Here is a 22,607-nt window from a genome sequence, read left to right as displayed (position 1 = left end):
GTGTCTCATTTATCAGTAAGCATCTCTTCTCCCTCCTAAGCATAAGAATCAGCCCTGAAAACATCTTGGAGCACCTTCTCGTGTTTTCTCCATGAATTATTTGCTGTCACGTTTTTATCGGACATCACTGTTCCCGTGCTAGAAGCAGGAAGGTTTGCTTGCAATTCAGGTAGAGGCCAGTTGTGCATTTTTGGTGTTTGTGATGGCCCTGGTATTAACTTCTGAGGGCATAAGACTTAGTGGTCAGGCTATAGATAGCCTGTGGGTCTGACAGCTGCTAATCTCATTAACCCTCTGATTTAGCTTTATTTATACTTCATTTGTTTCTGCTAGTTTACAGTGATATATTACTCAACTTCAAGAAAGAACAAAACCACAGGGTAGATGATTTAAAAAGTGGTCATGAAGCATTTTTGCTCAGGCCTCAAACTCTCTGCAGAGAATGGAGGATTTGGATATAATTTAATGCCAGTGGCACTGATCTGTATTGCACTATTAAGCGAATGTGAATAGTCCTTGATCTGTGCTAAAGAATTTAAATTTTCCGTCTCTCCTTAGGCTCACTCTGTGCCATATCTGCTTTTTATGAATAAGTTTGCTTGAATAAATTTTATGAATGTAAACACCAACGCATTAATAAGTTTCTAGAGTTTTTACTATAAATGAACATTTGTCTCTGCTCCAAAAATACACACAGGTTTCAGTACTGTCTTAATACCAGGGCTAATACATTCCTGGCAGGAGCTCTTTAGTGGTACACAGAAATTAAGGGGGGGTTGTGTTCAGTTTTTGTATGACATTGGCTAGATTGCTGTAGATGTGTGTACAATTAGGCTGGTGCAATCTCTAAATTAATTTGATGGAGCTACAGCTATAAAATATGTTTAAAAGGGACTGTTCCAAAAATTTAAAGAAATAAACTGTAGCAGTCTAGCTATTGCCCACACAAAACAGTAGGACTAGGTGACTAGCATTTAGTACGAAACTCTGTATAGCTCCACCTTACACCGTTACTTTTGTTGCTCTGCTGGATCTGCTATTGTAAAACTTTTCTGTCACTTATATGCACAAATTCATATTTCCACCATAAAGACAGCTTTGTTGTCTAGTGGCAGCTACTGTAAATAGTTATGCTAAGGACAAGACACCAGAAAATGTAGTTTCACTAAATGAAAACAAACGCTTCAACACAGAAAGCAGTTTTTACTTTTTTGCTATTCTCTACCTCATTTCCCCTCCCTGCCCCAGAATGACCAAGTGGATGTCATGTGGTCAAACCTTAAAAAGTACTGTCAGTGGCTAAATTGGATTTATGCAGAGATATATTAATCAGAACCTGGCATTGAAACAGAGGGGAGTAGATGAGGTTAGGCTAAAAATGGAGAAAAGTAACAGAGAGAATTGAGAAGAAGAAAAATACTGGTATTTCAAGGAAAAAAAATAGAGAAATAACTTAGTAAATTTGGTAAAAAAAAGCTCATGTAAGATATCAGGTAAGCAGTTAGAATGGAAGAAAAAGAGAAAATTAGAGAAAAAAGAATTTACAGATGATGGGCTTTTGATGTGAGTTCATCAGGTCACAGATAAGCAGTGATCAGACAAGTCTGCAAACAGACCCGAGCTCCACCACACTGTCAGACCTCTGTCATTCGGCAACAGCTGTGCTGGGATAAATGACTACTTGTTCTGCTTTGCAGCCAGCACTGTCCCTGTGAGCATGTGTACATTAAGCCCCGTGAACTTTGGACAAGGAGGTGAAGGGCTAGTGTTAGCCAAGGAGAGAGAGTTTTGCCATATTTGTTTGCTGTTCTCGTTTCTCATTCCAGAATATACTGCAGATTATCAGAGATGGCTGTTGCAAACACATATAAGAATATTTTAGGGGGCATTCACAGAGACTAGATTTAGCCTCAGGATGCTCTTCTCCCCCAGCTTCCTGCAGAATGAAGAGAAAAAATTTCCTCTGGGGCAACTCAGAGCACCTACAATGAGCTCCCATTGAGACACTCTGATGAGGATTTTACCACTCCCCACTGGCTGTGGAAAGATCCTAAGGCAAATAAGCTCCTTAGGCTAAGGGGGATTTTGCAACTATCCTCTTGCACAGTCTGGTTTAAGAACCAGGAGCAGTGAATCAGTCACTACAGATTTTGGAACCAGTTCTATGATTTCCAAGGCTCATAGAATGCCACAATTCCTCCAGTGACTTTAAGTCCTGTGGAGCACTGTGTATGTAGAGGAACCAGAAATCTGTAAGGATTGCTATAATATCAATAAATAACATACTGCAGGGCTGCCGTATATTCAGAACACAAGTAATGGTGATAGGACATCATCCAGAGCAGAACATGGTTTAATTGAAATACTTGTGGATGTTACTAACAAAACAGTACTATAAACTAACGGTCACTTTATTGTCTCTTTGTATACTTTCTCTATCTAATCTGCCTGTATATGAGAGCTAAGTGGGCATACATTCCTAACAGAGCAAAACCATGTAAAACATAGATCTTAATTGGTGTTTCTAATGTATTTCCTTGTGAAATTCTAATTGTGGATCATAGATCTGAAAGACAATGTAAGATCTTGTAGTAAGTGATTATGAGTTGAGTGAAATTTAAGACTAGTCTCACTACACATCCAGGCTCTGAGCCAAGGAGAGGGAATGTCTGGGTGTTCCTCCTCTCATTCATTTAACATAATTTTCCTTCTGTTTCCTTAGCAGTTAATTAGCTGTGTTCATGGTAGCAGTGGGGGATAAGATAATGGTGTCTTTCCTGTCTTGTCATGTCACCTCAGTCATAGCAGATCTTGATGGTACAAAAGCTGACAGGCAGCAGCATTAATCTAGAACGACTGTCTGTGTTTATACAAAAAGCTTAAAGCTCTATAAGAAAACTAGATCAGTAGATGACATCGAGGAACTAGTCACTTAGACTTTATTAACTTCATATATTACTGAACTGTACCTCCTTCTGGGCTGTCTTTGAAGCGTTTTGACATCATCCAATGGAAGGATGTAGTCTTATGAGAAAAATCTAATTCACAGGATCGGTTGACAGAGTTTAAGAAAAGCCTTTGTGGAAAGGGGAAGGGCAGTAGGAAAGGCTTGAGAAGACACTGTAATGGAAAGCCAGCAGAAATGTGTCTTGTTCCAATGAAAATGGGAAACACTGAAGAGAGAATGGGTCACTGTGGGCTACTTAAGCAAGTGAAAGTAAAATATGAACTGCGCTGGAAACAGAAAACTGGAGGGTCACCAAAACAGGCTTTTATATTCCAAGTTTAGTGCACATGAGAAAAACAGGGACAGCGTGAGGATACACTGAAACTGTTGCCAAGAGGTTGAAGATAATACGAAGAGACTGTGTTACAAGTCCTGAAGGCACAATAACGCAAAATGACTTGACCAAGAAAATATTAATTGTAATTAATTTGTAATGAGATGAATTTTGAGACCAGTTCTTATTCCCACTAAAGCTAATTGGACTTTTACCATGAAGTTTATTGGGAAGGGGATTAAACTTTGAATAATGGCTTGGTTAAGAAATCATTGATGTAATTGTGAACTGCTGGGAAAAAGCAACTAAGAAACACATAACGAAATATCATCACTTGAACAAATGCATCTGAGGTGTCCCTTTGGGTATTTATAGAACTGATGGAACAACTAGTTGCTAAAAAAGCCCACAGAGAGTTGAGGAAGTATCAGGAGATTAATAAAGTGTCAGCATGTTACAAGTCTTTAAGAATTGAATTAAGAGTAACTATGGAAACTATTGTCTTGTGGGCATGGCTCCAAATTGAAATAAATACTATAAATATTAAAGCAGAAGGGGAAAATGTATTCATATGGAGGTGAACAGTGTAATGAGATCTAGATATGACACAGGTGTACTACAGTAAACTAAACCAGACAAATTAGAATGTTTATCCCTCCACTTCTTTTTGAGGTGAAGCCAGAAGATTAGTAGAGTACAGAATAGCATCAAGACTTTACAAAGGCATTTGACACTCTGCCACATAATATCTTAAGGGAATTACTGAAACAAGTCAGCTTGGGCTAAAATTCACTTAAAGGTATCACAGGCTGGCCACTGAACTGTAGACAGAAAGAAAATCTGAGTAGCAGTCAGCATTGTCAGGGATAAGCGGATGGTAGTATCCTTTAAAGATCAAGATACAGTTCACTATCTGGAGCATAAAGCACTAATTAATTGTGAAAATTATTACTAAAGTAGGAAGAATGATTAACAGCAGAGGAGAGAGGAAATACAGAAGGTCCTAGTTGTTCTTTAGGGATGCTATGGATCTAATAAAGTGAGGCTCAACTTAAAAGCAAATTAATAAATGATAATGCTAAGCATTAACAGTACTTTGTGCCCATCAGGCAACGAGTAAATTTTATGAAGCTACAAATACATTATTTTTGTCTGTGAAAGAATTTGTCTGTCTTAAATGCTTATTCAGGCTTTATAAAGCTGATCAGAAAACTGGAATTCAGAAAGCAGCAGCATAAGTAGCATTAATAAAAAGATAATTTGCTTGATATCTTTCTGTTTATCTGAGAGGAACATTTCCTTTTAATTGTTTACGTTGCTCAGAGTAGGTTGGGAGTTGCGCACCCAGATGATGCAGTTGGAAGGCTCCATACTCTGAAGTGTTCATCAGTGAGGACAGTGTGGTGGTGGGGGCGGTGGTAAGGAATGAAGGCTTAAATACCAGGGTATTTCCTTGATTGTGCTGGGTCAGACCAAAGACCTACCTAGACCAGTATATTAGTCTCTTTAGCAGTGGATGTAAATGGATGTTTACAGAAGATGAAGAGCAGGACAGGCACATATAACACTCTTCAGTAACTCTTCTCCAGACTCTAATAATTTTCAGCTTAGGGGCTCTGAATCACTTGTGGGTTTAGTAACTAAAGGATTTCTTTTCCATTAACTTTTCCAGGCTCTCCCTGAACCAATGAAAACTTTTGGCATTGACACTGACCTTTGGCCTTACAACTCAAACACAAATTGCACTAAGTACCACCTCCTTCTGTTTATTTTGAAGCTAGTTGCTATTAACTTCAATTGACACCCTCTAATTGTTGTACTGGGAGACTTGGCAAACTGTCAGACTTTGGCTTGCCTTGTTTGTGCTACTTGTGCTTTAGTGAATCTCTGTCACATATCCCCTTGGTTGCCTTTTTCCAGACTGATTGTCTTTTTATCCGAGTAGTAGACTAGCTTTTCCCCATACAGAAGCCATTTTCACATCATACTGTACAAAAAACTACAGATTCATGAGTAGGTCCCCTGGCACCAGAAGTCACAAGATTACCTCAGAATTGTATCTTTGACGTTTTAAAGTATGCTTTATGGCCTTGCAAGAAAAGCCTGAATGCATGAACTGAATGCAATTGCTGAAATGAAGTCTTCATAACCGGGAAGGGAGAGACATTTTGAGATGTATGAACTACTGCATGCATCTCACTGGAGAGTTCCCAGAAATAGCAAGGGCTTCCCAGCATTGTGAGCAACATCAAAGCAGAAGACAGCAGACAGACGCCTTTCCCAGACAGCTGCAGCCTCACTGCTGGACTTAGTGTCAGGGTGCCTGGCTGCCATTGTTACCTCTGCAGAGAGCGGGAGAAAGAGGGAGGGAGACTCACTCCAGAGCTAAGACTAAACACTGCTGCTCTGCAGATTTTCCCAGAGAAAAAAGGGGGACATGTGCCACCATCCTCCTCATTTGAACATTTGAGGAGGCTCTTGCTTTGCTATCTGAGAACAAAACAAAGAGGTACCCAGTGAGATACTGTGCCTAGTGCTGTAAATTGTCATACATCAATGTCTGTCTCCGTGTAGAAAAGGAAGCTGCGTCGCACTGCACATTAACTGTACATAGTCACGGCTTTCACTTAGGGTCTCAAATCTTTTTTTGTTTGTTTGTTTTTCTGCCAGCAGTGTGTGGATTTTATTTCAGTCCTATGGTATTTCAAGAGTATCTTGCACACAATCCTTTGCAAGTATGTGGCTTTGCATGCTTGAAACACTTGACATGTCCACTAAAGACAAAGAATGACTGCGAAATTGCAAAGCATTTTTTTCCATGAAATTTCAGGAGTTAGTTGCTAAGCTTAGTCAATGCTTCTTTTAGGACTGACCCAAATGCTAGATACTGGTTTTGACCCTTCTGTCCTTTAATATTTTGCTTTTCTCCTCAAAAGTGACATATTAATAGAAAAAAAAAAAAAAAAAAAAAAAAGGCTTTATTTCCTCCTTGTTTTTCTTTCCTGAAAAATGTCTGTAGCCTTTCTGCCTTCTGCTTGCACAGTCCACTGAGCAATAACACAAGTCTTTTTCATTCCCAAGTGGGAAGGAAGAGCTGGAACTCTGAGTCTTATTGAAGTCTGAGAAAGGAGGTTTCTTTTATAACTTGCAAATAGAAACCTGCTACTGTGAAATACAAAAGTGTTTTCGAATAGGAAGAATGGGCTTGCCTCACAGCTTAGTGCTGTACTCTGCTCTGCAGAGCAGTTTTCCCAAAATGGAGTGTGACATAGGTGGGACAGAACTTTGTAATGGGGTGTGGGTTGGTTGGTGGGGAGGAGAGGAGCACACAGCCCCTTTTCTTCTTGCTCTTATGGCTAGAATGAGGTTGTGGCTTTTAGGAAAGAAGCCACGCACCTCTCTGGATGGCTGCCAGCCTCTCTGCCTGTCTGCCATAGAGTGGTCTCCCTGCAGCAAGATCTTGGTGACCTACCTGAGGGGCTGTGAATGCCAGGCTAAGGCACGAGAGCCAAGATTGTTGAACCTAGACAGTCCAGAGGTGTGTGCCACAGCTCGTGTTACCTGTGTTGTGCTAGAAAATGCTGCTTCTCTTTCCTTAGGTGAGGTTGCAGTAATGACACATTTGTGTTGAACTACAGAAATTGGTACTACCCTATTTATCTAAATGTTGAAAGTGTGAAAGGTTGCTGTTGTGGCAAATTCTTCGCAAGCTTTTGCAGTTCTAAACATTTGACACTCTCTTGTCTCTAATGTTATGCTGCCATTGGCAGACTTCCCGTTACATAATGTTGACCCATATTTGTGATATGTGACATTTTTTGCTAAACACTGTCAGGGATAATCCATCACAGAACAAACTTTCAGATTGTACACTGAGATTCTGTCATCCTTTAGCACAAACGTAGCTTGTGCCTCAGACAACACTATTCCTTGTTAAGACAAGCAGAGTACAGTTCTTGCAGGTAAGAAAAACACCGAGAGAGTATTGTGTGCTTTGAGACTGAAATACCTAGGACTAAATTCAGTGCCAAGTGATTGCACGGAATCACATCTGGGAGTAATCTGAGCTTTAAAAACTGTTGAGCCCTAGCCCAGGTGATGGGAGTAGCGATTGGCAGAAGGAAGCATGAAGTCTGAAGTGTGACTCTGCAAAATGCTGTCTCAGGCAGGTCCGGCTTGTTTCATGCTTTAGAAGAGCTGATCTGTGGAAAAGGTTTCTCTACTCTTCCACTGAAGTCTGCCAGTATTTGTAGCCTTGACCAGCCTTTTCTTTAAAAAAAAATTGTAATAGTGTGGGGAGATGGATAGATATAACTCAGCAAGGAGTTATTGCTATAAGGCAGCTGAGAAATGGGAGGCCTTGGAGGAATGGGAACATCCCCAAAGCTGTCTGCTTTCAAAGAGCTATGCAAAATCCATCCGTTCTTAAAAACCTGGTTTCAGTTGCATAGAATAAAAAGTAGAGGAGAGGAAGGTGTAGAAAATAGAGGCAGAGACAATAAAATGGGAATCCTCTCAGTATTCAAGAACAGGGTCTGCTTCAAATGGACTTTATATAATGTTGTAGCAAAGAAGTAACAAGATTGTGTGAGCTGCTGAAGCGTCTGCCACACTGTGGAACAGAATGAATGTGGAACATAAGGCTGAGAGACTAAATACACCGTCTTCAGAGAAAGAAATTTTCCAGCCTCATGTAGGAGATGACTGTGTGCTAAGAGCAGTTGCAATATTGAGGAGAAAGATTTTGCTTCAGTGCGAGGAATGAATGCTTGTCAGAGCCAAAATTAAAACCTGATGAATGCAGTCTCACCCACTTTCATTTCTTTCCTCTCAGATTCTCCATTTGTCCTCATTCTGTCTGTGCATTCATTCATATATTCCTCTCCCTTCCCACCTCCCCACTGACTCACATTCTCCCTCCCTGTTTGTTATCGCTTCTTTTCATTTTCTCTTCCTTTAGGTTTCCTTCCCACTCATTCCATTTCTCCTCTGCCTGACCCCTCTGCACACATTTTCCTTCATGGTGAAAAAACATCAGAGACAAAGAGGAGAAAAAAATAGAAGGCGAACAAGGAAGGGAGGGGGCAAAGAGTAGACAGTGCAGGAAGGGTGCTCAGTGTTGCACTTTCTCCCCATGCTGCACTACAGATTTCTGAAGGTGTCATAGGAGTCATGTCATAGGAGTCAGGGCTCCTCAAACTTGTTCCTTTCTCCCAGGCAGCAGCACTTGGCAGTGGCATTGCGAAAGGTAACGCCAGAACTCATTTCCTCATATTAGTGTCCCTAGAAACCATCACAAAGAATAGAATAATTCCAAAGTCCAGTGGACAGCCACCTCTGAGTGACAAACATCTGGCTGCGCGTGGAGCTTGCTACTGCACTGGATCAGTGGAGACCGGGAGCAGTCTGGGTGGTCTTGGGGCTCCAAAATGGGAAATGGGAGCTTTAGGGACTCTTCGGACTGGCTGGCATGCAGTGCTGACCAAGAAACATTGCGGCCTCAAGCTTGTTGGGGGCCTGTGTGCAATGAACTTGTGTTTCTCAGAGCAGACGGTGCTGGTCTCTCAAAATCAATGGCCAAATGATGCCACTTTTGGTTTAGTGAAACAACATCGAGGTGCCAGGAATGGTTATTGTAATGTGTGGTAGGAAATGGACTGAAACCACTTTATCTGGAGACTGGTGATCCCATCCCAGCATGCTGAGTTTGATCCCAAAGTTCGTCTATAACCTGGAGAAAGCGCTGTGCTGTCGTAGTCCCTGAGGCTGCTCCTTTGTCCAGCCTGCAGCCCTGGAGCTGCTGAGGGAGCTGGGCTGTCTCAGCCACGGAAGGTGCAGTGCTGCACAAGTTTTAATTTACTCTCCTGTTACTCTTTACTTAAATTTTCCGGCCTTTTCCGGCCCCATTCTTGTTCCTGAAACTGTCGAGATGGAATTGTTTCTCCATGATTAAAAAAAAAAAAAAAAAAATGCTTTCACAAAGGCTCTGTAGAAATAGCACCGGTACACTGCGGGTTGTTTCTCCTTTCCACAAAAAGCTCAGGAGGGAAATGTGCAGGGCAGGCAGCCAGGAACGGCTCATTCCTGTGCCCTGTCCTGCCATCTATAACCTTCTGCCAGCTTTTATCAATTTAACAAGGGCTAATATTTCTTTCTTCAAATTCTTGCATAATTGAAGGATCAAAGCGAGTGCGCGCAGCCCTTGCAGTTCGGTGTGATTTATGTACAGCGGTTGTGGCGGTGTGTGCTCAGGGCAGGGAAAAGCGCTGACCGCCGCGGGTTGGGGTTTGGGGGGTCGATGCGACTCCCCTCGTGCCATGGAGCAACCTCCACACAAAGCGTCCTCGGGCGGGACAGGGGCGGGCGGCGGCGCCCGAAGCCGGCCAGGTGAAGCCCCGGCCGGCTGGTTGCCGGGACGGTACCGGCGCGGCAGGGCCGGGCCGCGGGGAGGCGGCAGGGCCGGGCCGGGCCGCCGCGCGCCCTCCGGGGCGCCTCCCGCCGGCCGCTACTAATGGTCGCCGCGCGCGCGAAGGCGGCCGGTGCGTGCCCGGGGCGGGTGCGGGCTGTGCGGGGCAGCGCGGCCGCGGCCGGGGCGGGTCCGGCAGGGCCGGGCGGGGGCCGCGGGCGGCGGGCGGGGGCTCGGCTCCTCGCCGCCGCCGTTACGTAAGGAGGTGGAGGGGTGGGGGAGGGGAGCGGTTTGGCGCGGCGGCCCCTTTAAACGCGGAGCCTGGGGCGCGAAGGGCGCGCGCCTCGCTGCTGCCTCCTCCCCGCCTGACTGCAGCGACAAATCCGCTCCCCGCCCGCCTCCGCCCGGCCCGGCCCGGCCCAGCCCAGCCCAGCCCAGCCGGGCGGCGCCGGGAAGCGCTGCCGCTCCGCTCTGCACCGCCCGCCGCGGAGCCGGCCAGCCCCAGCCCCAGCCCCCGGCGGCACGACAGCAGGGAGCGGCGAGGGGCGCGATGGAGGCTCCGCGCCTGGCGCACACCATGAGCAGCCCCACTAGCCCCTGCGAGGAGGTGATCAAGAACCTGAGCCTGGAGGCGATTCAGCTCTGCGATAGGGACGGTGAGTCCGGGCTCCGCACGGCTAATCCCTGCCGACGCAAGATGCTGCCGCTGCCCCTATGGATGCTAATGCAAATTAATCCCCGCGGCGTGTGGTCCTTTGTTATCCCCCATGTATTTGTAGGTGCAAGTGTTCCCCACCCCTCCCGCCGCCGCCGCCACCCTCCTGCCATCGAGAACAAAAGGAAAGAGAGAAGGTTGCACCTTGCTGGAGGGAAGGGAGGGAAACCCGCCGCTCCCTGAGCCATCCCTGCCGTTGCAGTGCGTTTGCCCCTGGGCGAGCCTGCTGCACAGCCCTGCCCCTGCCAGGGATGGACGCTGGGCTGTCTGCTGGGAGAGGCAACCGGGAGAGCTGGAGCGGGCGCTGCGGGGTCCGGATGGAGGGACGGGGTAGTGGCCCTGGTGGGTTTTTTGTTACCCGCGGTCTCCAAACTCCTTTGTATTGTAGGGCAGTTCTTGCGCTTAAAAATACCCGGACGAACCTGCAGGCTGGCGTGGGCTAACGGCGAAACTTGTTGCCGGTCGCTTGTGCGAGCGATAAGGCGGGGAGTGGAGCGGCCCTGGGGCTCGCAAGATGGGGCGCGGGAGGCGGCGGGGCCCCGCGGTTCAGCACCGCGGACAGCACCGCGCCGGCGGCGGGGCCGGGCCGGGCGGGCGGGCGGGCGCAGAGCCCGGGGAGAGCCCGCAGTGCCCCGAGACAGCGGCAGCCCTTCCCCCGGCAGGCACTGCTAGACCTCGGACAGATGAAGTTTGGGTTGAGAGTTGCAGGTGCGGATGGATGTTAGGGATGATCTGGGTCGAAGCAGCCAGATAACTGTAAGGCGGTGGTGAGGGACAGCCAAAACAAATCTACGTGCGTGAAACAACACCGAAAGCTGGCTGTGGTAGAAGAGCGTAATATCGCTTGTGCACAACCATGAGTGACAAAACTGAACAGGGAAACGGACAGTCAAACAATACAAACGTATTCTCTTGTAGAGTGGCATATAATTTGTGTTCATATACCACATTATTCTCATTTTCTCATCTGACACTGTATTATCAAAAATATATCAAAAACAATATCAAAAAACTTCTATTTTTTTGATGCAAAATGTACTTTAGGTGTGGAATATATGTTACCTGGTAAATATACCGAGGAATGGAGATACTGTGTCAGTGAATGGTACAGCTGAATTAAACTATTTCCTTCTTGTGAGTGTATTTTTGGAGCATAACTGTTATAGGCGATGGTTATAGAAAGAGTCAGTCCAGCTTTGTCAGTGATTTTTTTTTTGCAAATTAGTTGTGATTGTGATGAAATACTTCACTTTTTGACCTAGGCAGACTTAATATTTTAAATGCTGGATTTTTATAAGCTCTTATTTAGACTTAATATTTTAAATGCTGGATTTTTATAAGCTCTTATTTTTCTTGAAATATTCAAGAAATTGACGAGGCATTGAAAAGTCTTTTCAGTAATTATTTTTATGGCTGCATTGGAAACTCTTTGAATTTTTTTGATGTTTGGATTAAGATTTAATATGCACTTACATCCACTCATGCCTAACTCACTGTCTAGAGAAACCCAACTATGTTTATAGTAGTGGAGGCTAGACCATTCTTTTTTAAAACACTTTCACGTGTATTTTTTTTATTAAATCTAGAGATAAAATAGATAAATTTTGCAGTGCTTCATATTTGTCTACCCCAAGTAATTGTAGTGAAGTATTTCGTGTTAATCTATTTGGTTTTTCTATTTGGTTCAACATACTGTGGTTAAGGATTGCTTGATTTCTATGGAATAGTGTCGTACAAACAAACAAATGGAAAAATTAAGTATTTTTAATTTTAATTCCCTTTTGAATAAGCTTCACTGGAAAACAACAACTTCCCTGTAGATCTGGCTTTACAAACTAATCTTCATCAAGTAAGCCCCTATCATACAGGATCATTGCTTCCTACAATAAATGGTTGGATTTCTGAAGGAGACACCTATATTGGACATGTAAGATATGTAACTCGGTGCCTAATTTGGCACAAGACTGCACTTGAGCATACATCGGTATTTCCTACAGGTGGCACTTATGCATCAAAAAGCTTGGTTTAATGTGAACATAAAAACAAGCAGCAAAGGTTAAGGCATTAATCTTTCTAGGTAAGCGTTCAAATGTATATGCAACATGTTTAGATCCCTAATTGTGTACATGGCTTTAGTTAGTGCATTTATATTTTAAATACTTACAATTTATTTTAGGGTATCTTTGATGTAAAAGATGTAGTTCTTAAGGTGATGTGTTGGCATCACTGAGGTTAATCATAGTTTTGTGATATCAATATGTTACCCGTAGTGAATTAAAAATATGCTAGATTTTCGTATTTTGAAAATGTCCTTGACGCCTAAGCTGTAGTAACTGTAAAGGCAACCAGTGAAATGATAGCAGTACATATCCAACTATGACAAATTCTGCAGCACAGTTAGTTTGGAATTGCAGGCAATACTGCAGTATAAGCATAAGCAATAATGGAATATTTATACAGATAACAAAATATTTCTCTTGTTTTCTAAGACAAGGAAATCAATATTGAAACATTTTGTATTCAGAAAACTGGGTTATGCCTCCTATGGAGGTATATGCAGGAGCAGAAATCCAGTGAACAATTAATAATATCACAACAATTCATATCTTTTTAGATTTTTTTCCTGTTTCTTTCAGTGTTTTTTTGCAAGCACTGTCATCTTTCTTAATGAATCAAGACCATTTTCAACACTTACAAATGTCAAATAGAACAAATATATGCATTTTGGAGATTTTTTTTTTTTTTAAATCAAAACACCCGGTAATATTTGGTTTAAAGTGAATGCAACACTGTAAAGCCAATTATCATCTCGTATTTTCAGCATTCTCTGTTATTTATAAAGGCAACTTGCATTATTTTTTCTTATTATTTTAGGTGGGTCTACTAGCACAGCTTAGTATTAGTGTATTGCACAGTCTAACGTAGTTTGAACTCTGCTGAACTCACTTTGTGTATAGGAAAAAGGGTATCATTTGTTACTTTCCTTTGCTGTATTTGAACATTGCAGCCATATTTCTGTAAACTTAGCCCAGGAAAGACTGTTTAATCTGTGCTAAAAATTCTGGTGACCTTTTTATAAAATTTATATTAGCCCTACCTAGGGATTAAAACTTTAATAGGTGGATGTCCTTTGTGTCATGAGCAGGCCAATTCCATGAAAATATATCTTAACTACAGAAGATCATAAGCCTTTGAAAAAACTGTGCTTCCCACAGACTTGGTAGAACAGTCTTAGATTTTAGGAGCTGAATTTCCTGAAGCTCCCCATTGTGGTTGTGCAGCGCTCCCCCTACAGATACTGCACTTTGGCTGCTGGGGTCCTGCCAGAGTGAGAGCAGGGACGCTGTCACCTGCTTTCCCTGCTCTTACAGTTGGCACAGACATCTGGGAAGTGGAAGATACCTATCAAAACGCAGAAAGAAGAAAAGCAGAGCAGCAAACCTTCAACGAGGACATTGGAACTTGGGAGTCACAGACTGTGGAGAGGGGCAAAAAAACCTGTCCCAGAAGGCGCGAATAGAGGCTGAGGCTGTGGCTGGTCAAGGGTGGAGGAACAGGAGAGACTCAGAAGCTAGGGATGTTTGTGAAGATTAGATTAAATGGGAGGCAGAAGTGGACAAAATGACCCTGAATGGGAACAGGAGAAGAAGATGAAGGAGCATGGGAGGTAAACCCAAGTTCAGGCAGGGTGTCCAGGGAAGTAAAACTGGGAAAAAAAGATGAGGGGGCGTTCACCCAGATTAGATGAATGGGATAAATGGAGATGGAATGAGAATTGGGAACCTGTGAAGAGTAAACCTGGAAACCTGTCTGCAAAGAAGAGACAGAAAGTACAAGAATGTGGAGGGGGGAACTGATCAATTTAGACCACAGAGGTTAGGAGTAAAGGAATGGAATTAGGACATGCTGATCAAACCAACTGGGACTGAAAGGACAGCCTTAGGAATGCAGAACAGGACTTTCAAAGAGTGAGTGCGGAGTAGAAGGAGGTGTGGGACAAGTACAAGTTCAAGGAACAGGGAAGAAGTGGCCATGTTTTGGTGTGACAGCCGGCAAAAGGTCAGTGTGTATCAGCACATGCCATCTTCCAAAGCCACTCATGACCCCAGGATACCAAATTCTCCTTGTTCATTTGTCAGCAAAGAATGATACCATGGTATCAGGGCTGCAGGGGTACTGAGAGTCAACAGCTGCAGCTGACTTCAGTGAGAGTAGGACTTTGAAAATACAAAGCACAGTGCTAAATGCTTTGAGAAAACAGATGTTAACCACCTTAAATAGGCACTGAAAGCTAGCGACCATCTTTTAAGGTCTCTGTGCCTCAGTCTTCCATGTGTAAAATGGAAGCAGCATGATTGCCTCCCCTCACAGAGATGTTTTCAAAATAAACTAATGAATGTTTGTTAAGCAGCCAGGCACTGTAGTAGCCTGGAAAACCCATGAGATGCATGAAAAAAAACCCATGATGAAATTCATAATTTTGTCTTCAGAGCAGAATATGAATAATGTGTAGCAAATAAGTCCTGGGACTACACACTGAACAATAGCAAATAGCTGTTACAAGAAAAATAGTTCATTATGGACGCACTATTCATTATGGATGCTGAATGAGTCAGAATTTATGTGGAAAAAATAGTATGTAATCATGCAGTTAAAGACTATATCATAATCTGAACAAAAAAAGGGGCCAATTTAAGGTTATTCAAGTACGCTTCATTCTGATATTTTCTAACTATTGATAGCTTGAACTGTACAATCTCACTGAAGTGCTTTTAAAGTTTTTTTCTGTGTTCGCTTCATATATTTGATGTATTTGGGTATCAGGATCAGAACTGGAACGGCTGCCTTTGCCAGTTTCAGTTGCATAAATCAATTTCATCACCTTCCAAACACTTGACACCATCAAAATTGTTTAGTCTAACAAGCTTGTATAAAAGCATTACATCATACAAGCTAAGATGTCATTTCTGTCTTGTGTAAACAACTCGCATCTTTGGCTTTCCATGTAATTTGAGCATGCCTCGTGTTTTCTGACTTATTTCAAAAGTTTATTATTCTGCTGGACTTATTGGAGCATTCTGAAAGATACTTGTAAATGGGAGTTTTCACAGCCATATCGTACACATTTGCCTTTCAAACAGAAGGGATAACGTGGCGTCATCCAGTCTCTGGATGCGTTCTTCAAATCCCTTTTTTGGCATTAGAGAGCAGTATTGCTGCTATTTCTGAAATGTTATCCTGTAAGTCTCAGAGATGGGGAAAAATTGAATTTCTAGGTAGACTCCCACACAGAGGACAACGTGAGAGATCCAAATTTCATACTAATTCTTAGTGTCCTGAATGGTTGGACTTGCATAGTTGTTTGGGGTTTTTTTAACTATGAGAGTTCTCAGCACAGGAATAAACAATTCATATTTTTGTTTCCAGCATAATAGAGAGGTGCTTTTAACTGTGATATTTTGATAGCACACAAAATTCAGAGGCATGTTCGTTGTTTTTATACCTCTCCCAAACTGCAGGTTTGGAGATTTAAATTCACTCTCTTCAAAACGCAAACTATCACTTTTCTAGGGTTTGAATGGTGGAATGGCCAACTAAGAAATGTATTTCTTCCACAGAATTTCCTCTAACCTGGCTGAACTTAATTTTTTTTTTTTTTCTGTGGCAGGCAATAATACTGCTTTAGGTAGGAGCTAAAATCTAGTACATAGCTTCAAAAGCTCTCTTGTTGCAAAGAAAAGTACTTAATATGGTTTTAGATTTACATTCTTCCCAGAGACTAAGATTTTCGCATGTAGTATTCCTTACTGTTAGGACACAGAAAAATACTAAATGGAGCTGAGCAGCTATTTTGAAATCTTCATAAATGATCTTTAGAAAAGAAGAAAACCAATGATTTGCTTATGTCTTTCACTTCAGCTCACCATTGCGAGTACTTTATCCTGTCTTGTTTCATATCATAAGCAATGATGCCACTAATAACGGTGAGGCTTTGCTAGAAACTGACTGCAACATCCCTGTGTCAAGAAATGTACTCATCCCCATTCTTCCTTTATATTCTCTCATTTTTAGAGTTATGTTCCTCCCTGCTTATCTCCTTTTAGAGTTTTATGTCACTCAAATCTGTGTAGTTGATTATTAACTATTTTGACTGGCAGTGACCAAGTTATATATTATTAGCTATTTAAATCTTGCCTGGTATTCTATTTGTGCCCCTATTGATTCAATTATTCTTCACTGAAACTTTTCTAGATCCTTTCTAAAGCAGCTGAAATGCTTGATGGGTAATTATGCCAGATTCACATACGGAGGCACTGTTCTCTCCCAGTGCTATATGCTGATATTGCTAGGTTGAAATTCAAATGTGCAATGTGGGGTTTGTAGTTAATTTCTACTTATTGTTATAATCAAGGTTTTTTTAAACAGTACTGTCTCCCTTCTTCTTTGTGTTTGCTTCAGATTATAGTTCCCAGACACATTCTTTTGTTTACCCTGTAACAGAATCCATTTTATCATTTTCTACCTATGTTTCTAAGCTATCTTGTGCTTGCAGCTCCTTCTGTTTTAATGTCTGCAATATAGAAGTGTGATCTCTCTTTACACATCATTCATAAAGATGCTTATTTAGCCTGGAACTAGTCACAGGATCTGTGGTAGCCCAGTAAACACCTGAACTCCTTAGCTGTTTTGCCATGTATCAGTCTCATCCCTGCCAGCCAGTGTTCAGCCCTGCAGATCAGTAGTTCTTAATAAGTACAATGACAGAAGGAATCATTTAGGGAAGAGGAATTCTACTCCCTCCAGTATCTGAGAAGCCAGAATGCCAAGCCAACCCCTACTTAAAATTTCATATATCTTCTGCAAATCTCAAAACCTGTTTTTCTTGAGTAAGAGTTAAGCCATTAGTATCCTCTTCATCTGTTTCATCTTCCATCTTAAACTAGATGTAGCAATTTTCTTCTCAGCCTACTAATCTGATGGCTCTGCCGCCTCTGGTAAACTCTGTTCTGAACTCGCTTCTCTGAATTACCTATTTACCCTGGAGTTATGCCTGTATAACCTAGATCAGAGTCTGCCCTACAGGCCACTTCAGCTTTTACATCAGCTTTTCAGTGAGGTCCCTTCTCCCAGAGCCATAGGTTCTAGAACAAGCAGAATATCGCTTTTGTCACGTAAGGTGAAGGGAGGAGCGACTATATCGCCTTCTTATTCAGAGCTTTGTAGTACTTAATCATTCATTTTTTGAATGGGTTCCAGTCAGGCAGTGTTGTGTTCAGTTGTCTCCAAATGCTTGCTGAAGCTTGTCTTCCTGACCTTGGGTTTTCATTCTGGGTCTTCTCTGCCTCATTAACTTTCCATTTTTTTCCTCCAAAATCTAGAAGGATCCTTTACCCATTCCTTGTAATTTCCTCCAACTTTTATTATTCATGGTCTCTATATAGCAGGTTTGGAGGCCCCAGCTTTCCTGAATAAGGTAGTTTTCAGTTCCCTTTGTGCTGCTGAAGTAGTGCCAGCATCTTTAACCACAATTGAGGAGGTAATCTTTAAAAGTCCTTGCAGTCTGGGTTTGTTTTTCTTAGCCCACTTGGTACAGTAGGTATGTGTGCCATGTTGCCAGCACACATGGCCTTTTGTGCTTTGTGTGACCTGGAAGGCTATATTTAATTTAGGCTGAACACAGCCCAGAATCATCCACTCTGTCTTATTTTCTCTTTTGATAAAAGTTTTAAGCATTTTACTTGCAGCCTGCTTTCTTCAAAAACTTATGAACGTGCCTGAAAAAATAGTACTGACATTGCCCATATGTGATACATGTATAAAATATATCACTGCTATAGAAAAGTATGAATAAATACAGTGTTTATGATGTTGGAACTAAAGAAGGCTCTGCTCCAGGATCACTTCCTGTGGTTTCCACACTAGGTTCTGTTATACAGTGGGACATCCTTTATTTGACCTTGAAAATGTTTCCTTCAGCACAGAAGGTTTGGTTAGAACTCACTGTAGTGTTTGTAGCTGGATCAATTTTCACAGTGGTGTTTGTAGTTGAATCATTAATCAATTTTATTTTATTGTTTTCACAGAGTGTTCTTGTTTTATTTATGCTTGAATGAATAAGCTGTTTTGCATGGATGTTTTCAAAAACAATGATTAGCTATACTGTTTTTATAACCTAACAGCAGTTTCTCTGAGCCTTGACAGTTCTAGCTGCCGCCAAGACAGGGAAACCTTAAAACTAGTTTGGTGTTACTCTTTCATTCCTGCAGAACGACGAAAAGTATTATCAGAGTTGCACTCTTTCTTAGTTCCAAGTATGGAGTGGCATCTGGAGTTTATTTCTCCAATACTGTTAAGTCAGACACAGCTGGCACCTCTAGGAGAAGCATAGTTTGAGGCATTCCTGTGTTAAGCTTTGTATATCAGTGCACTCTCGTTAGGAGAATTCTGCAGTTTGCAATTGTCAGAAGCATCCCATAAATTTATTCCCTGAGTTATTCCACTGGCTTCAGACTTTGTGTAAAAACAAATCTGTGTTTGTAACGTGGCACGATTAAGATCTTACAGCTGCTGGTTTTTCCTAACTTTTGTTGTGTGTATTCTATCTTATTTCATACAGATAGGCATCTAATTTGGAATTTCTCTAAGTTGCAGTTTGTCTGTACTTCCTCTATCTTTAGTTTGGGGCTAGAAATAACATTTTTAAAAGATTCTGGGTTTTTTTGCAGTTCACTTCTATGTGTACTCATAGTTGAAGACATATGGACTTCAAACTCAGCAGGATAAAAAGATGTTAAAAGGCTCTTTCAATCTTGGCCAGCCATAAGTACTAGTATACCAGTATCAGTGGAGTGATTCATGCTGTGTCATTGGTCCTTTTAATCCAACTTATGTAAAGGGAAATTATACATGAGTTTATATAAACTAAGGGATAAAATTAAGAACAGAGTGTGCAGCAGATTGTATTTTAATGCTACTAAGGTGCATCTGATGACATAAAGTAAATATTATGCACTTACACTTTTATGAGGGAATTTATGCTGGTAATTTAATATAAATGCTCAGTAGTAAACATGTGGCTTTCAGAGCACTAATGTTTCTGATGAATTTCTAGCCTTTACACTTTCAATGTAATTTCAAGGCATATCTCTAATCACAGGAATTTAAAATCCCCAAGCCTATCTGCTCACTGAATCCATTACATCACAGAAAAGTTCTGTCCCTCTTGTGTGGAACATACTGGAATTTTAGCCCATGTTACCTGTGCCCTGACACAGCTACCACTTTACCCTTTGTAAAAGGACAGGTTTGAGCAGTAAGACTTCACACACCGTTTACTGGGATTGCCTCACCTCTGCCTATGTGCAGAGGTGACTTTCTCTTCGCCCCTAGATGGAGACACCTGAAACTCCAGGTACATTTCTTTGTTTCCTCCGGCTGTGAACTGCTTTGTACCATGCTTTGGAACCTTGACCCGTTGAATATGTTGCTTCTGTACCTCACTTTGTCACTTTGTTTAGGGAGCATGGAATTCTTAAATCATGTTTGATTGACAGGGATCTGAGTATAGGAGCCTTGCTAGAGTATGAAGAGTTTCATTTCCAGTTTTGTTACACATTAGGTAGCCAGGTGCCCCAGCATGACCTGTGTAGTAGAAACATGTCTGGTGCTTTCTCATAACTGTACAAGTGCAGGGAAGAGAGAATCAGGTCCTGTATGTGAAAAATTAAATACTGATTCTTTTCCTTCTAGTTTTGTATATTCTGTAATGCTCAGCTGGTTTCTGGGTTGTTTCCTTGGGCAAACCATCAGCAAGCCACTGAGGCTGTCAGCCCTAATGCAAGTGTGCGGTGCTTGATGATGGAAGCCATACAGTGAAACTAAATTCTTCAGTATATTTTAGTATACTTGTTATATTTAGCTCATATAGTAGGGAGTGTAAGTTGGAAAGCATTACTTGAGATGCTCTAAGTCCAAAAGATGAAAAACGAATCTAAGTATGAATTCTTTTAAAGTAACATACCCAAGGGGACTTGGTTGGCTTAGTGAATTTGTAGTAGGTTGTGCAGCTATTCCTCTATAGGTTAATAATTCAATTTTGTCTTACCATGACCATGATTGATCACTTGTTACAATCCAATGACTGTTTTGATAGCCTGAATGATAAGAGTACAGAAGACTTTTTGTGTCTTATTTCTGCATGCTTGCCTACCTTAATGAAACTGGCAGCAACCTAAGTTATCTGTGAGCTCTCTACTCTGGTCAGAGTTCATAAGTTAGTAACAGTCAACCAGTGGCAGACCTACATCCAAAGACCTTGACAATGCTTGATTGCCCTAGGAAACCAGCTAGAAATGAAACAAAACAGAACAACTGCAGCTCCTGCCAAAAAAGGCTCTCAAAACCCCTATATCCTTTATTTGTCAGGGCCTGACAAATAGAAAGTCTGAAACCTTCAAAAAATTAAATTAAGAAAAATAGTATGTTACAGAGTAGAATTTCCTGAACTATTGTGAATATGTAATACATTTCAAATCACAGTTAAAAAGCACAAACTGGTGTAAACCAGAGCCAAATCCTACTTCTTTCAAGAGATCTGTGTGAAAAGCACACAGCAGTTACCAGTGTGCTGAAGTAAAGAAACGCTCATTCATGCTGCAGACTGCCAGGGTGTCCAGTGGGTTACAAAAGCCCACTCATGCTGAGCACCCTACTTTCTCAAGAAAAATGCTTATTAAAATTGTGTTCCCCAGCCTTGAGATCTCTCTGCTGCCCTTCAAGTGATGAGTTTTGCCTTTCTCTCTGGGCTTCCCTTTGTTTGAAAGAAAAGTGGGTCTCAAATGAAAATCCTTGTGCCATCAAGGCAGTTGCAGTTTTCAGACAAGCTGGCAGGTCAAATTAAAGCCCGTGTGAATACAAGGCTGCCTTTCCTTACTGGATTTAAACTCACATGACTTAACTTGGAGCAGAGAATGCATTTGTGGTTTTGACTGAGACACAGCTGCAATAAATGGCACAAGTCGTTGCCAGCCAAGTAAGAATGAGGTAAACAAGTATGAGCGTGAGGTTCATAGTAATAAACTAAAATGAAAGTGTTTGTTTGTCTCTCACTTTTGTTTAGTGACATGTGAAAGCACAAATCATGAAAGGCCACTCATTTCTCTAATACACACTTAATATTAAAAGCAGTAGAAGATTAAGGCCAGTGCTTTGCCCTCAGTTACACTGTGTTAGATGAAGAGCATTGGAGCAATTAGGCCAGCGACCCAGAGCAGTGTAACTTGGATTAGAATCCAGCCCCAAGCAACTTGTCCAGGGTCATACAGTCAGTGCCTTCATCTACAAGATCTCTTTTCTTTCATTGTTAGTCTTGGAGACATAGGCAGTTCCACAGTCTCAGATGCAGCTGTACTTGTTTATTCATCAGAAGAGAAAAACCTCGTGCCATAAGAAGCTCCAGATCCCTTCCTGCTCCAAAATCTGCCCCTTTAATAATCAACAGGGTGGCAGTCTGCTGAAAAGTGTCACTCCCCGTTTTCCAGCAAAATGGAACGGAGATAGCATCCTTTTGAAACTACACCGCAAAATGGGTCTGAGTGTAGTCTGAAGTATGGTCAGAATTACATAAGGATGCATAGATAACTGACAGTGTGGGCTTCTGCTAAATGAATATAGTACATGTGATAAATTGATCTGCTTTCACAGTAGTGTTTCTGATGTAGTTACTTGCTTTCAAAATCTGGAATTCCATGTAATGGAAGGTATGCATTATACACAAATTCTAGTACATGCAAGTGGCTGTAAAGTTCATTTTAATTTTTAAATTATATTTAAATTAAGCTAGAAGATGGTTTAGAGCTTTTTACAACCCTTATTACCTTCTTTCCCTTTCAGCAGCTGAGAAATGCTCATTTTAATTAAAATTTGGTTTTAAAATGCATCTTGCAGTCAACACATGCTGAGAAGAGCCAGTTACCGCCCATGCACTGTACACTTGCTGTGCTGAACAAAATGGGAGCATTACTTTAATTAGTAGTAAATACTGTGGTGGCTTAGTGTTTGCGGTCTACTATAATGTCCCATTTGATTTCAAGAAGGTAGAATTGCCCTAGCCTAGCTCTGACGGTCGGAGGCATGAAAGCCAGTGGTGTGCCAGAAGGAGTTGTAGTGCAGCTGTAGCTATTTTTGCCACACTCTGATTCTCATT

General features: G+C 41.9%; 1 protein-coding gene across 2 annotated transcripts in view; it reads left to right on the top strand.

Moving 5' to 3' along the window:
* Window positions 1-22,607, top strand: part of PHYHIPL (phytanoyl-CoA 2-hydroxylase interacting protein like) — a 59,000-nt gene that overhangs the window by 12,061 nt on the left and 24,332 nt on the right. The window contains exon 1 of one of the 2 annotated variants that reach the window (XM_074874397.1): window positions 10,063-10,343. The exons of the other annotated variant lie outside the window; for it this stretch is intronic. Coding sequence (XP_074730498.1) covers window positions 10,238-10,343 — 106 coding nt within the window. The 5' untranslated portion in view covers window positions 10,063-10,237. Of the gene's footprint in view, window positions 1-10,062; window positions 10,344-22,607 lie in introns of those variants that run through there. 2 annotated transcript variants of the gene reach the window in all.

This window comes from Strix uralensis, chromosome 7 (assembly GCF_047716275.1).
Source record: "Strix uralensis isolate ZFMK-TIS-50842 chromosome 7, bStrUra1, whole genome shotgun sequence".
NCBI lineage: Eukaryota > Metazoa > Chordata > Aves > Strigiformes > Strigidae > Strix > Strix uralensis.
This window is presented reverse-complemented; position numbering and strand designations above follow the sequence as displayed.